Below are 13,565 nucleotides of genomic sequence, written 5' to 3'. Positions count from 1 at the left end.
GCCAAGAGCCAAAGGCCACACTGGGCAGGGTGGACGAACAGCCCAGCGCGGCGCTGCCTGGGGTCCGAGGGGGCCCTCGGGAGCGGCTCGGGATGAGGCTGGGCACACGGAGCAGGCATTCGGGGAAGAGGGCAGAGTTGGGGGCGCAGTGTTGGAAAAGAGGCTGCGAACGGGAACCACAGGGCGGCCGGGGGAGGGGGACTGTGAGGGGGCCTAAGCCCCGTCCGCCCCACCTCACCTGGCGCCGGGTCGGAGTCCAGGTCTAGTGCTGAGAAAGCGCCAGCTCCGGCCGGTCCCTCCGTCCCGCGCGGGAGACCGCGGACACAAAGCGGGGCGCGCAGGAGGAGGGGAGGGGGGAGGGGGAGGGGAGAGAGGAGGAGACGCCGGAGGCGCGCGAGGGGGAGGGAGGGGCGCTCGTCGCCCTCTGCCGGGGTCAGGGGGCGGGGCGTCCGGCAGCAGGCCCTGCTCGGTCGGCTAATGGTCAACCCGCCGGCCGGCAGGCTGGGGCGCGCCTCTCCGCGGCTCACCTCGGCACCTGGGCCTCGGCGGGCCACAGCCAATCAAAAGCCTCTCTTTGCATAACCGGCCCCGCCCATCCGCCCTAGCCCGGACGGCTCGCTAAGAATACAAAGAAGACCCCCCACCTCCCCCGTTAAGGGAAGGGGTGCGAGTCCCGATCCCCACCCCACCCCTAGGGCGCAGTATCCCCTGTCAGCGCGTTTTTGGATCGCTCACGGTCATCTTGACTAGAGAAGGGGGAATGGGCGTCTTAAAGGTTTGGCCAAGATCTGCTAAGAGGCAGCATAGTATCTCTTCTCCCTGAGGTCTTTGCTCTTCGGTTCCAGGGCACACAGTTCCCTGCCTTGGCTTCTGAGCCCTCCGCCTCTCCTCCCCTTTTTCCAGTCACCCTAAGCTCTCTGCTTCATCCCGTAGGCTGCTGCCCACTGTTGGCCTTCGGCAGCACTGCAGCCCTCATCAGCTGGCTCAGCACAGCTTTGATGGATGCTCTCGAGCCGCCCAAACTAATTCTCCTGTCCACAAAGAAAAGGGGAGACCAAGAGGCTACTGCACTTGGCAACAGGGACCGGGCCAAGTAGCCTGGCTATCCATGGTGGCAGAAGGCCAGTATTAGGACAAGTCTGAACTACCCGTACCACATCATCTCTTCATAAACCTCCCCTTCTCATACCTTCAGGTCTGTACTGGGCCACGATGGTGACGGACTGGCCCGCCCGTTTCAGGGCAGCTGCGGCCTGCTCGTGAGTTGCATTCCTCAGGTTCACTCCATTCACCTGGGCAAAGAGAGTATCTATGAGCCACTCCAAAAGCAAGATAGGGAGTCAGGCCTTGGTCCTAGCACTTCAGACAGGGAGACGGCTAGCCTATTTGGCTTGCTTTCTCAAAATTCCATCCATGCTCCCCAAATGAGACCTAAAGGACATGCCATCTCTATTGTCATAATTATCCTTGTGGAAGTCAAAAGCCAATCAGGGTTAAGATCCTGGGACATTAGTTTCCTCCTCAAGAATAAGTCTGATCTTGGTGCCTGGTCTTTCACGGAGAATATCTATAAAGACAATATAGATATCTGCAGCTTCTCTCCAGGTTGGGGCTCTTTGCTCATCTCAAGAAGCATTCCTGGAGGAAGCAAGGTCTCCCCTCCTCCCTTGTAGACTGGCACAGCTCCCATCCTCCCACCTCGCCTTTGTCTCACCGATAAGATCCGGTCTCCCCTGCGCAGCTCCCCACTCAGGTCGGCTGGGCCTCCTGCCAGGATGAAGGAGACAAAAATGCCTTCTCCATCTTCTCCTCCTACGATGTTGAAGCCTAGGCCTGTGGAGCCTTTGTGAAGGATGATCTTGCGGGGCTCTCTGATGGGAAAGGGGTAGAGATATGATGAGGGAGGTCAGGACAAAAGGAGTTAGCTGGTCCCTGTGAGGACCAGCCTGGAATAAGACCCACTCTTGCTTCAGGGAGTAAAGAACTTGGGTCCCCATTATGATGCCCTGTTCTTCCCTTCCTCTCCTAAACCGGCTTGGTTGCTGTTTTGTGTCAGGTACCCAGTTTCAGTTCCTCTTCCCTCCTTCCTGAGGTCTCAGAGTCAACTTCCCAATGGACAGCCCACTACACTCTCAGGTTAACCTTCCCTACCCTGAACTCTAGGGCCCAAAGCTCAGAGCCCACACACTCACACTGGTCCTCTTACTCCCCTAGAGTCTCCTGTCCTATCGACCTGTGTCAAGTGCCCTGGGCCACAAAATGAGGAGGTGTGGGGGGCAGTGGACTCACCCGGTGTTGACTGCACCCACTATCCACCACATCTGCTCTTCTGTGGTCTCAAAATTCCACTCATCAACTCTGACCCTTCCTAACTTCCCCCCAAACACAGTCAAGCACTAGGTACCCCTGCTAGGTGAAGAGAAGAAAAAGATGGAAGAAACCCCAGGTCCCCCAAAAGTGCCTGGGAGCTGACAGAGGAAACAAGCTCTTGCAAAATTCGACCAAAACTAAGCGCGTCTAAAGGATCCTTCTCTAAAACGGTCAGAAGCATGCGATGCGAGCACATAGCCCACCACCATCTCTTCTAACAAGCCTCTTTCCTCGGAGGAGCCCCAAGCGGGCCTCCTTTCTGGCTGCCAGGCTCAGAGGCGAGGCCCCCTCCCTGCGTCCTGGAGGCTTGGGTTCCCAGCCCTCCTCTCCTACCTGGCATCCCCTCCGGGCCGCAGGGAGCGGAGCGGCCAGGCCCACCTCTGCGAAGCCCTCCTCCAGGCCGAAGCGGAGGCCGAGCCCAAGCCCAGGGCCAAACCCGAGCCCGAGAACTTGCGGGCCCTCTCCATGGCTCTGTCTCTCCCCTGTCCGCCTCCCCTTCCGGCTCCACTGTAGCCTGCCCAGCCCCACCCCGCAAACCTGTCCCCCGGAACCCCGGCCGGCCCGACCAGTTCCACCGCGGGCCCCGCCGCCGCAGCCGCCGCCACGGCGGGGCGGGGCCGTCCCCCCAGAGCCCCTGGGCGGCCCGGCCTCTCGGGGTCCCGCCGACCCCACCGGCCAAATTGCTGCTTCTTCAATAATTTGGGGCGGCTGCAGCCGACTGAGGTTGCAAGTATCTCAGGGCAGGAAACCCCGGCCCTCACCTCCTCAGCCTCCTAAACGCTCCACCCCACCCCTTTATCTGCACTTTCCGAACTTCTGGGCCCCTTGCTAGGCGCTCCCCCTGATGGTAGAACTTGTCTTTGCAGCCACCTCTGTTCCCCTCTAGAGCCCCTAAAGCTGAAAAGGGCCCCAGACCTCAAGGTCGGGAATAATGAGGGCCTCATCCTCTTTTTTTTTTCTTTCTTTTTCAACTGGAGATTGAACCCAGGGGCATTCTACCTTCGAGCTATACCCCCATTTCTTTTTACCTTTTTAAAAGCAGGGTCTCACTAAGTTGCTGAGAGTCTCACTAAATTCCTGAGGCTAGCCTCTAACCTGTGCTCCTCCTGTCTCAGCCTCCCAAGTACTGAGATTACAGGCATGCAACACCATGCATGGCATGATCCTCCTCTTTGCCATACTACATATCATACTACAAGAAGGCTTGTTGCTGGCCAGAAAAGCATTCCTCTCCTTCCTCCTTCCTCCCCCACACCCCCTTGGGCAGGAGGAATGGGGCAAGAATCTCACCTGGTGAAGTCCTCCTCGGCCAGCATGTGCCTGGGGATAGGAGAGTAGCGGGTGGGGGGGACCTGAGGAGGAGCAGGGTAGCTGACCTTGCTCTCCACCGCCCCAAGATAACCCAGGCTCGAATTATGGCTTATGTGGTTGTCAGCCAAGGCAGTAAAAGCTGAGATCAAGAAAGGGAGAGGAGAGTTCAGAGATATTCCAGGCTGGCTCCTACCCCAACCCCCTCCAAGGACCTTCCCCAACCCCCACGGTCAGGTCTCTACCAAAGGATGCTGATTCCTCAGGCCACTCCTCCCCAACCCATCCACCCCCCAGGGTTCCTCCTCCTCCGCAATCCCTTTCTGAATCCTGGGCTCACTCCTGTGCCTCTTAGAAAGAGCTGAAGTCAAGGCAATCTACAAAGAAAGGCTTGACTAGAGGTGTGACTAATAATAATCCCTCACATAGTCAGTAGCCTAATACAGTTTTCCAAGGGCTTTCTCGTCCATGATCTCATTTGATCCTTGCACCAGTCCTATGGAGAAGGCAGCATATATATCATTAGCTCCTTTTTGCCAGGGAAGAAACTAAAGACGGGGAAAAAGGTCTTGTCCAAGGACACCCAGCTCCAAGAGACAGAGCTGAGATCTGGACTCAGTTCTTCTGAGCACTGCCCTCTGTGGTGTCTGTCTGTCTGTCTCTCTCTCTCTTTCTCTCTCCATCACTCGTGTGTGTGTGTGTGTGTGTGTGTGTGTGTGTGTGTGTGTGTAAAACTGGGTATTGAACCTAGAAGCATTCTACCTCTGAGCTACATCCCCAGCCCTATTTGATTTTGATATTTTCTGTGTGTGTGTGTGTGTGTGTGTGTGTGTGTGTGTGTGTAGGAGGAGAGACATTGGGGATGGAACCCAGGGGCATTCTACCTCTGCACTATACTCTCAACCCTTTTTATTTTGAAACAGGGTCTTGCTAAGTTGTTGAGGCTGGCCTCGAACCTGTGATCGACCTGTCTTGGCCTTCCAAGTACTGAGATTATAGGTGTGTGCCACTGTGCACAGCAAGCTTGCTCTCTCTTAATCAAGGGTATGAACACCTTCCCCTCCCACAACCAGGGAGCAGGGCTTTAGTCCAGGGCCAGGGGTTACGTACTGCTGGCGTAGTCGGGGGGAGCGTACATGTCGTTGAGGTGGAGACTGCCTGGCTTAGCTACCTTCAGGTAGACCATGTCAGATGTGTTCTTCAGGGAGGCCACAGCTTCCTCATGTCTCACATCCTGAAGATTGGTGTTGTTCACCTAGAAAAGAACCAGCCTTAGACTGGCTCTTGGGAGAAGGGTAGGCCTCCCCAAGGACCCTGGAGAGCTGTCCTTTCAGTGAAACTCAACAGTATGCTAACAGGTCCGAGAATGGTGCTATGAGGACACAAGATGGGTAGGAGGTAGGGGCAAAGACAGATGAGGGAACCCATGCCCTGGACAGAATGAGGGCTTTGGGATCTGGGTAAACAGAATTCAAATGATATTCTGGAAATTCCTTACATGCCTCATCCCACCAGTGAGGTTTAGATGGAATGAGAGGGCACTGGAGCACCTCCTCCCCACTCTACCATTCAGGCATCCCTATGAACGCTGTCTCACCGCCAGCAGCCGGTCCCCAATCTGTAGGCGTCCATCCTTCTGAGCAGCTCCCCCCTCAATGATCTTGGTGATGTAGATGCTGTTGTCTCCTGGGATGTGCTGATTGCCAATGCCCCCAGCGATGCTGAAACCCAGGCCTGGGCGGCAGCCAGCAAAAAATGAGAGAAGGTCATGAGGAGAGATCAATGTGGTTAGCCCATCCCAAAGCCAACTCCCCTCCCTCAGCTAATCCTCTGACCCCTCGGGAGCTCTCCCAAATCCTGGGCTGCCATTCCAAGGACATGGTATGGATGAGGTCTGTGATCAAGGAGGAAGGCTATATATGAGCTGGAACTGGAGGAGTCACACTGGGACTAAGGCCCTTCCCTTCCATTCCCCACAGGGCCAGCCAAGACCTGGAATGAGTGCTCTGGCTAAGGCACAGGAACAAGGAGAGCCGCACCTTTAGGCCCTTTGAGCAAGTTGACCTCCATGATGGTCTCTGGTGGGGGCTGTCGCCTTCTCACCACCAACCGAACCACAGGACCTGCCTCCTTCAGCGCTTCCACGGCCCGGCTATGCACCACCTCTGACACGTCCACCTCATTCACCCGCAGCACACAGTCATTCACCCTGCGGGGGAAGTCAGACAGGCATGACACTGTGCCCCAGCCACTCTGCCCGCCTCTCCCACATCCCCCTTCCCCGCTCCCCTCCCCCTGCCCTCTCAGATCTAGTGGGAAGGTCATTCTGCCAGGCCAGCCCTCCTTCTCTCATCTCCATCCTGCCCCTGTCACCCAGCCATCTCACCCCAGCCTCCCATCCATGGCAGCTGCTCCACCAGGAATGATCTTGGTAATAAAGATGCCAGGGTCATCTGGGACGTGGGGGTTGTCGATTCCACCTGCGATACTGAAACCCAGGCCAGAGTTGCCCTGCAGAAGGTGGTAGAAAGTCACAGTGTATCCACTTTGAGGGCACAGAATAGGGGTCTGGATACCTATGTCTCTCTACCTCCCAGAGAAGCAGGTTTTACAGGCTTCGTGGTAGGCTGGAAGCACATTCATCAGAAACCTAGTGGCTTCCAAGCCTACACTGACCATTCTGGTATGGGGGGTGGGGAGCTCAGCAAACCCATACCCTACCCAATCCCCCCCGCCGCCTGCCTCCATGAGCAAGGTCAATTAATATTTGTTAGTGAGATGATTGATTGATGCGGTAATGCAGCTTCCGAGGGCCGCTGTTTCCCCACCCTCTCTATGCAGGCTCCCCCACCATCAGTCTTGCAACTGCTGTCAGGGGGGCCCTCCCCTCTCTTGGCTCCAGCCCTCCCCTCCCCTTTCATGCCCTCCCACTGGCAGACTCACCCGCTCCAGCACTATCTCCTCATACTTGAACATGCCATCGCTGCCATTCACCTAGGGGAAGACAGGGCCAGTTCACTCTGTGCCTCCTGATCATTCCATCTCCGCTCCCACCCCCAAGAACACCCCAGGGCACCTCTAGGCCACAGATGGGGCTAGGCTCACCCCAAGAGGGCCATTCCCCTTCCCTGATTTACAACTCTATCATGCCAAACCCAGCTGCTGCTTTAGCCTGGATTGATTGTCTGGGACTAAGCTGGTCAATGGTGTGCGTTCACCAAGAGACTAAGCTCCAGGGCCTCCGAGTACACTGAGAGGCATGGGGGGATGGCAGAGATGGAGCATGGCGGGCAAATCACACCACGCCCAGCATCTGTAGGGGTTACCCAGAGGCTTGCTCATGGAACTCCTCCCCTTCTGAACCACAGCTCTCCCTGATTTAGGGATCACAGACTCCCACCATGACAGAGCTAAAAGGACGGTAGACACTCTCATCCAACCTTCCTCTCGTGACAGATGGTGACACAGACCCAAAGAGGATGTGGGATGTGCCTAAGGACGAGCTGAGAGTTCGTGGCAGGCCTGGATCTTCAGGTGCTCTTTGGATTAAAGCAAATGCACTCAAGACTACTGATGTTCCAGCCATTCAGCCCCTTCCCCTGCACAGCTCATGGGAAAAAGGAAAGCTGTCCCCTTCAGAGTATCTTGTGAACCCTCATTCTAAACCTGCTTCAGTGGTTCCAAGAAACCGATTCCTCAGATGGACAAAAGAAGTCAAAGTCCTTAATCAATTTTCTAGCAAGGGACTTTGGATGCGGAAGCCATTGTGCATCCCAGCAGAAAGGGCCAGGCTAGAATTTGATCAAGAGTCAGAGGCAAAGTCAGGGCAGGACGGAAGCGTGGTGCACACCAGTTCCCATAAGGAGGGTGCTGATCCCCCCAGACTGGCAGGAGGGTTTGTGGTCTTCAACACAAGTAGCCCTGGGTGGAGAAGCAAGGGCAGGGGTAAGAAACAGGGTTGGTTTGACTAACGAATGGAGGTGGCCTTCCCAGGCAGGACATACCTGTGGCCATATGTCGAGTGGAAATCTGATTCAGAACAGGTATCACCTGCTCCCTGAGTCCTACTCCCATCTCCGAGAATAAGAAGCCCTCTTGCCTCTCTCTCCAGGTATCCTCTGGCTATATTGTCCCTTTCCTGACCGCTGGCTTCCTCCTCGGAAGAGGAGAGCTGGAAACCCAAGATGAGAGCTGCTCTACACACCCTGCTCTGCTTCCACTCCCATCTACACCCTATGCAGCTGTGGCTTCAAGAAGTAGAGAGGAAGCCGAGCATGGGCGGCACGTGCCTATAATCTCCGTACTTGGGAGGCTGAGACAAGAAGATCACAAGTTTGAGACCAATCTCAGCAATTTAGCAAGATCCTGTTTGGCGATTGAAAATAAAAAGGGCTGGGGATATAGAATGCCCCTGTATTCAATCTCAAGTACAAAAAAAAAGGAAAGAAGGAAAGGACAAAAAGCAAAAGCAGAGAGGAAAGCGGGAGAGGGCTGACTAACCATGTCTCCCCATTTCTGGGTCTAGCCCCCAGGATTTTACACTCTGCAGCCCTGGGAGATAGTGGGAGGATTCCAGCTGCAGCTTTACCCTGAGCTCTGATCCTAGGAGGAAGAAACTGTGACCTCTTCAGAGACCCCAAACCAACACAGCTGTCTGAAGTACCTCGCAAGGGACACAGAGGCAAAAAGGATACCCACGTGGCTCATGTATGCATCTGCTGTATCCTGTGTGCCCACATGTAACAAGCCATGCCTTAAGACCAGTTTGAGTGGCACCTAGAAACTCCCAGCTCCTAGGGGTTCACCTTCCAGGCCCACCCCCGCCCCCACTCAGGGAGCTTGCTCCCAGGGCCAGGAGCCATCCAGGGATCCATGCTGGCAAAGACACCTTAGCCAACTGGCCCAGCCCTGGAATTGGCACCAGTCTCCCAGCGGGGCGGGACAAGTATAAGGCTTTGAAAGGGGAGGGCCAAAGGACAGAGGAGCAAAAGAAAAAGGAGGACTCACTGGAGAGGGCAAGGGGCCAAGGTGAGAGATGTGAAACCCTAAGTATGGAGAGAGGGCCAGAACTGAGGGCTGCCCTCCCCAGGAAGTCCCCACCTTTGCTTTTGAGTGAGAGCACATCCTATCCCCAGAGGAGGACAGAGGCGGCCAGAACGGTCACCAGCTCCGGGCAGTCAGCACCTGCCCTCGACAGCAAAGCTTCCTGCTCCTCTCTCCCCACCCTGAGGGCTGCAGAGCGCAGTAACCAGACGGGCCCTCCGCCACGCGTGCCAGGGACCTGACTCTGCCGGCCCAGCCTCCATTTTGCTGTTCTCCCACAGATGCTCCTTCCATTTTCTAAGCTGGCAGTTTAGTCTGGGAGTAGAAGCCGGAGTTGTGCCCGGCACCCAGGGGCTCCCAAGCTGTGCCAAGTCACAGCTGGTGAGGGGCAGGGGGGCTAAGCTCTCCCACATCTGCAAGTACCCAAGGGGGACATGCCCCACGGGGACCGGCCCCTGCACCAGGGCAACTGCCCCTTGCCTGGCTCAGGCACCATGCCTCTTCTGGAGCCAGGAAGCTTGCTTCACCCCACCCCGGCACACACACACTTCGGAGCTGCTTGGACAAAAGAGTCGGTCCTCAGCAGCCTCTCAGCCTTGCTCGGGACGTGTCTCTCCCTTCCTCCCCTCCCCTCCCTTGCCTGTCAAGCGCCTCTCACCAGGGACAACACACACACACACACACACACACACACACACACGCACAGGCACAGGCGCGCGCACCCACACGCGTGCACACTCTCGCAGCCACATGCTCATACACATATACATGTAGACACACATACACTCACACACAAGGCAAATACAGCTATCCCCGCAGCTTCCTCTACAGAGATAGCTCCACATTCAGGGACACATCAGCGCACGTCTGTGTGCACATTCACACACAAAGGGACAGGGACAGGGAAGACTCATGGCAGGGAGGGATGGAGCTCAGACAGCCGGCACATGGGCTCCTCTCCATAGATTCACGGGAGCTCCATTGCCTTCCTCCACACACCCCAACATGCATACACACACATATGTCCCCCCTACGCAGAGTACCATGCCCCCTCCTCCCCTCCTGTGGAGACACACACCACACACAACCCCCGCAGAACCTCCCGCCCCCTGCCAGACACAGAGACACTGCGAACCCCCCGCACTGAGACAAACCCAATTCCCCACACGGGAAAATGTGCCCCTCCGCCATGCCTTCACCCCTTGACACACACAGCCTCTCCCAATCTCCTCCACATGAAGACCCCCAAAAAGACACACACAGGAACCACATGTTCTCAACCGCCTCTTTGCCCAGCTGCAATGCTAGGGCTCTCCGGGCCCACACCCCAGCAACCCCGGCTGCACCTCCAAGACCCCCACTCTCCAGCCCTCCTGGGTTACCCCACCAGCCACCCCCCCTCCGCCGGTCCATACCTGCTCATACCAGTCCCGGTTGGTACAGGTGCACTCAGGCCACCAGCTGGGGCCACTGCCGTTGAGTTTGGGGGTGCTCTTGCCCGGGACTGGCTTAGGGGGCACTGGCCCCACATCCCGGCCAGTGGGGATGAGCTTGGCCTTGGTGCGAGGGGTGGGAGTAGCCCCTGCCTGCGAGGGCAGGGTCTGCGAGCTGTAGCCCCCATAACCAGAGCTGGCACCATTGCCCCCACCTGGCCCATAGGGGTCAGGCACCTGCCAGTCCCCGTAGCCCGGAGGCTCGAGGCGCCGCAGGGCTGCCAGGCGGGTCACCTCATAGCACTCGGGGCACTTACAGCAGTGCTGGTGCTTGTGCATGGCACTGCCCCCCGCGGCTCGGACCCCCCAGCCCACGCCAGTTTCCACACCGCCGCCGCTGCCGCCGCCGCCACCGCCGGGCTCCCGGGCACACTCACACTGCTCGGACCAGGAAGGGGGGGGCACCCGTGGGGGCGCCCGGGCGGAGCGGGGCCTGGGGCCGGGCGGGCGTCCGGGGGCCTCTGCCCCGACGCTGCCCCGCACCCACGGCTCCCCCTCCAGCACTGGCGGCTCCGTGTCGCCCGTCGTGGCTCCTGGGCCGAGGCCCAGCCGCAAAGAAGAAGCGGGAGCCCAAGCAGAGGCTGGGTGCAGCGAGGACCGCTTCTGCTCTGGTCCCCAGGATGGATCTGAGTGGAGTCAAGAGCATCTCTCCCTGGCTCCCTTCTCAGTTGATTCCATCCAATCAGCGCGCAGAGTTGGGCAGCAGCAGCGGCAGCGGCAGGAATGCTAAACAGCAGCTCCTTAAAGGAACAGAGGCAGAGGCATCCACAGGCTTAGCCCCAGCTCCACGGACCTCTCGGGGAGCTGCGGGGGGACTGTCGACCGTAGAATCGGGGCAGGAGACCCGGGCCACGGGAGAGTCCAGATGACGATCTGGTGCCCCAAATTCAGCCGGTCCTCCACCCACCCCGGCCCACCCCACTTCCTAGAGGGAGTTGCAAGGAGAGATGCTCAATGGGTCCCTGGGCTTGACTGAAGTCGACTTGAGGGGACATGACAGGGACACAGGAGCAGGGTGAGGGAGTTGTCCTCTCTCATGGGGAGACAGGCATATGAGTAGCACACGAGGGCTGCCCAACTGTCAACACCTCCTCCTGGGGACTATTGTTCTCTCATCCTCTAGGCCCTGAGTGACTGTGACCTCACGGTTGACCTTCTTACATCAACGTCAAGGGAGTCAACCCTAGAGCAGCCAGTGGGAGAAAACTCCAAGCCCTTGTCCTTGGCCCACACAATCCTGTCCTTCCGCTCCTTCTTCTCCTAGTTATGATGGGAGAAAGAGCCTCAGGATGCTAAGAAGAGTCCAGGACAGGAAGGAAGGTAAGACAAGACACAAGCAAAGAGAAGCCATTCTGTGGATCAGGTGAGGAACTTGGGAATAGCTATCCAAGGACAGCTCCTTAGCCTTTCCTGGCTCAACCTGTTGGGGTATGGAGGGAGGGTGACAAGCCCCAAAGAGTCTATCGTTTCATTGTTGTTATTTTGCTTTAGCTACTAATAATTGAGACTGTACAGATTCATAAGTGCTTTACATGCAAACAAATGTACCACCAAAGTGGTCATATGATTATCTTAATTTTACAGAGAAATTGAAACTCAGTGATATTAACGCAGCTGGAAACAATGGAATCAGGATGCAAGTTCCTGCCGTTTGACTCCAGGATCCAATGCTCTGAACCACAGAAGGTTTACATTATTATCATTTTTTTTGGTGGACAAAACCCAAGGACATTTTACCTCTGAGCTACACCCTCAGCCCTATATTTCTAAATTTTGAAACAGGTTCTATAGCTAAGTTGCCAGGCACTGGCCTCAAACCCGTGTTCCTCCTGCCTCAGCCTCCCAAGTACTTCTATCACAGGTATTCACCACCATGCCTGGCTACAACAGATTTATTCTAAGTTCTTCTGCAGACCCTAGATTTTAGTTCAATTCAGTGAACATTTATTGAGTAACTATGTAAGTCCTTGATGAGGGTGCTAGGGATACTGAGATTCATCCTTAATTCAACAAGTATTCATGCCAGATACTGTTCTAGAATTTGGGGCTATAACAGCAAACAGAACAAACTCCCTTGGGGAGCTTCTATTCTAGAGAGGGGACAAAGACCAGAATAAGCACAGCGAATAAGCAAATTGTGTGTAACGTGTGGTGCTAAGTGCTGTGGACAAAAGAAAAAGTGGAGCTCGGTAAGTTGGAATTGGGAATGCTAGGGGAGGACACAAGCTTGTGATTATTTTTCTTCCAGTTTTGTAACCCTACATTAACAATAGGAAAATTTTCATATGTACAGAAAACTCGAGAAAATTTTACAGTGTAATTTCACAATTACTCACCATCTAGATTCTCATGAACATTTTACCACCTATCGATCTTCCAAATATTCCCTCCGAGTTCTTTAAAGATGAAAATTTACCCAAACTCAAAAACGTTAAAATAATAGTACAATGAATGCCCCTATATGGCTGCCTCACCAAGTCAACAAGTAGTAATGTTTGGTTATATTTGCACTATCTATTTATATCTCTACAATTTTTCCTGGCCCATTTGAATGTGTCATGACATTTCACCTCTCAGTTTTCCAGAATGTGTCTTTTGATAATAAGAACATCCTTCCACAAAACCACAATATTTATGACAGCTAAGAAAAATAACAATAATCTCACATCATCTAATATCTAATGTTCAGTCCATATTCCATGTTTGTTAAACTTGCCTTTTATATTTAAAAAAACTCAGCCAGGTGTGAAGCATGTCTGTAATTCCAGTACTTGGGAGGCTGAGACCAGAGGATCTCAGGTTTGAGGCCAGCCTTGGCAATATAGAGTCTCTCAGCAATTTAGCAAGACCCTGTATCAAAATAAAAAATCAGATTGGGCTGGCAGCATAGCTAAGAGGTAGAATGCCCCTTGCTTCAATCTCCAGCATACACACACACACACACACACACACACACACACACACACACACACAATTAGAATCTAATCAATCAAGTTTTTTTTTTTTTTTTTTGCAGTACCAGGAGCATTCTACCCCCAAGCTACACCCCCAACCCTATTTTTTATTCTTTATTTTTGAGACAGGGAGGGTCTCACTAAGTTGCAGAGGGCATTACTAAGTAGCTGAGGCTGGCAGCAAATCTGCAATCCTCCTGTCTCAGCCTCCCAAGTACTGGGATTAAAGATTACAAGCCTGCACTACCACACCCGACTTAATCAAGGTTTTTATATTGCTTTTGTGTCTTTACCCACATTTAATCTAGAATACCACCAATTTCTTCTTATAAAAGCTTTTATTTTTAAATAATTAGATTTTATAAAAAGTTGCAGAGATAGTACAAAAGGGTCCTAG

At 54.8% G+C, this 13,565-nt stretch overlaps 1 protein-coding gene across 5 annotated transcripts in view; it reads right to left on the bottom strand.

The window, feature by feature from the left end:
• Positions 1–10,493, bottom strand: part of DLG3 (discs large MAGUK scaffold protein 3) — a gene marked incomplete at both ends in the record, with an annotated part of 61,580 nt that extends 51,087 nt beyond the window's left edge. For 3 of the 5 annotated variants that reach the window (XM_080718713.1, XM_080718714.1, XM_080718715.1), the window contains 9 exons: positions 1,190–1,292; positions 1,715–1,871; positions 3,661–3,820; positions 4,789–4,933; positions 5,276–5,412; positions 5,718–5,887; positions 6,065–6,189; positions 6,622–6,672; positions 10,137–10,493. In XM_080718713.1, coding sequence (XP_080574839.1) covers positions 1,190–1,292; positions 1,715–1,871; positions 3,661–3,820; positions 4,789–4,933; positions 5,276–5,412; positions 5,718–5,887; positions 6,065–6,189; positions 6,622–6,672; positions 10,137–10,493 — 1,405 coding nt within the window. Of the gene's footprint in view, positions 1–1,189; positions 1,293–1,714; positions 1,872–2,703; positions 2,838–3,660; positions 3,821–4,788; positions 4,934–5,275; positions 5,413–5,717; positions 5,888–6,064; positions 6,190–6,621; positions 6,673–10,082 lie in introns of those variants that run through there. The other 2 variants (XM_080718712.1, XM_080718716.1) reach the window with 2 other exon arrangements.
• Between the last annotated feature and the right edge of the window lie 3,072 nt (positions 10,494–13,565).

The sequence above is a fragment of the Muscardinus avellanarius genome (genome assembly GCF_963383645.1).
Source record: "Muscardinus avellanarius genome assembly, chromosome: X".
Taxonomy (NCBI): Eukaryota; Metazoa; Chordata; class Mammalia; order Rodentia; family Gliridae; genus Muscardinus; species Muscardinus avellanarius.
Note: the sequence above shows the minus strand (reverse complement) of the source record. Positions and strands in the feature narration are given on the sequence as shown.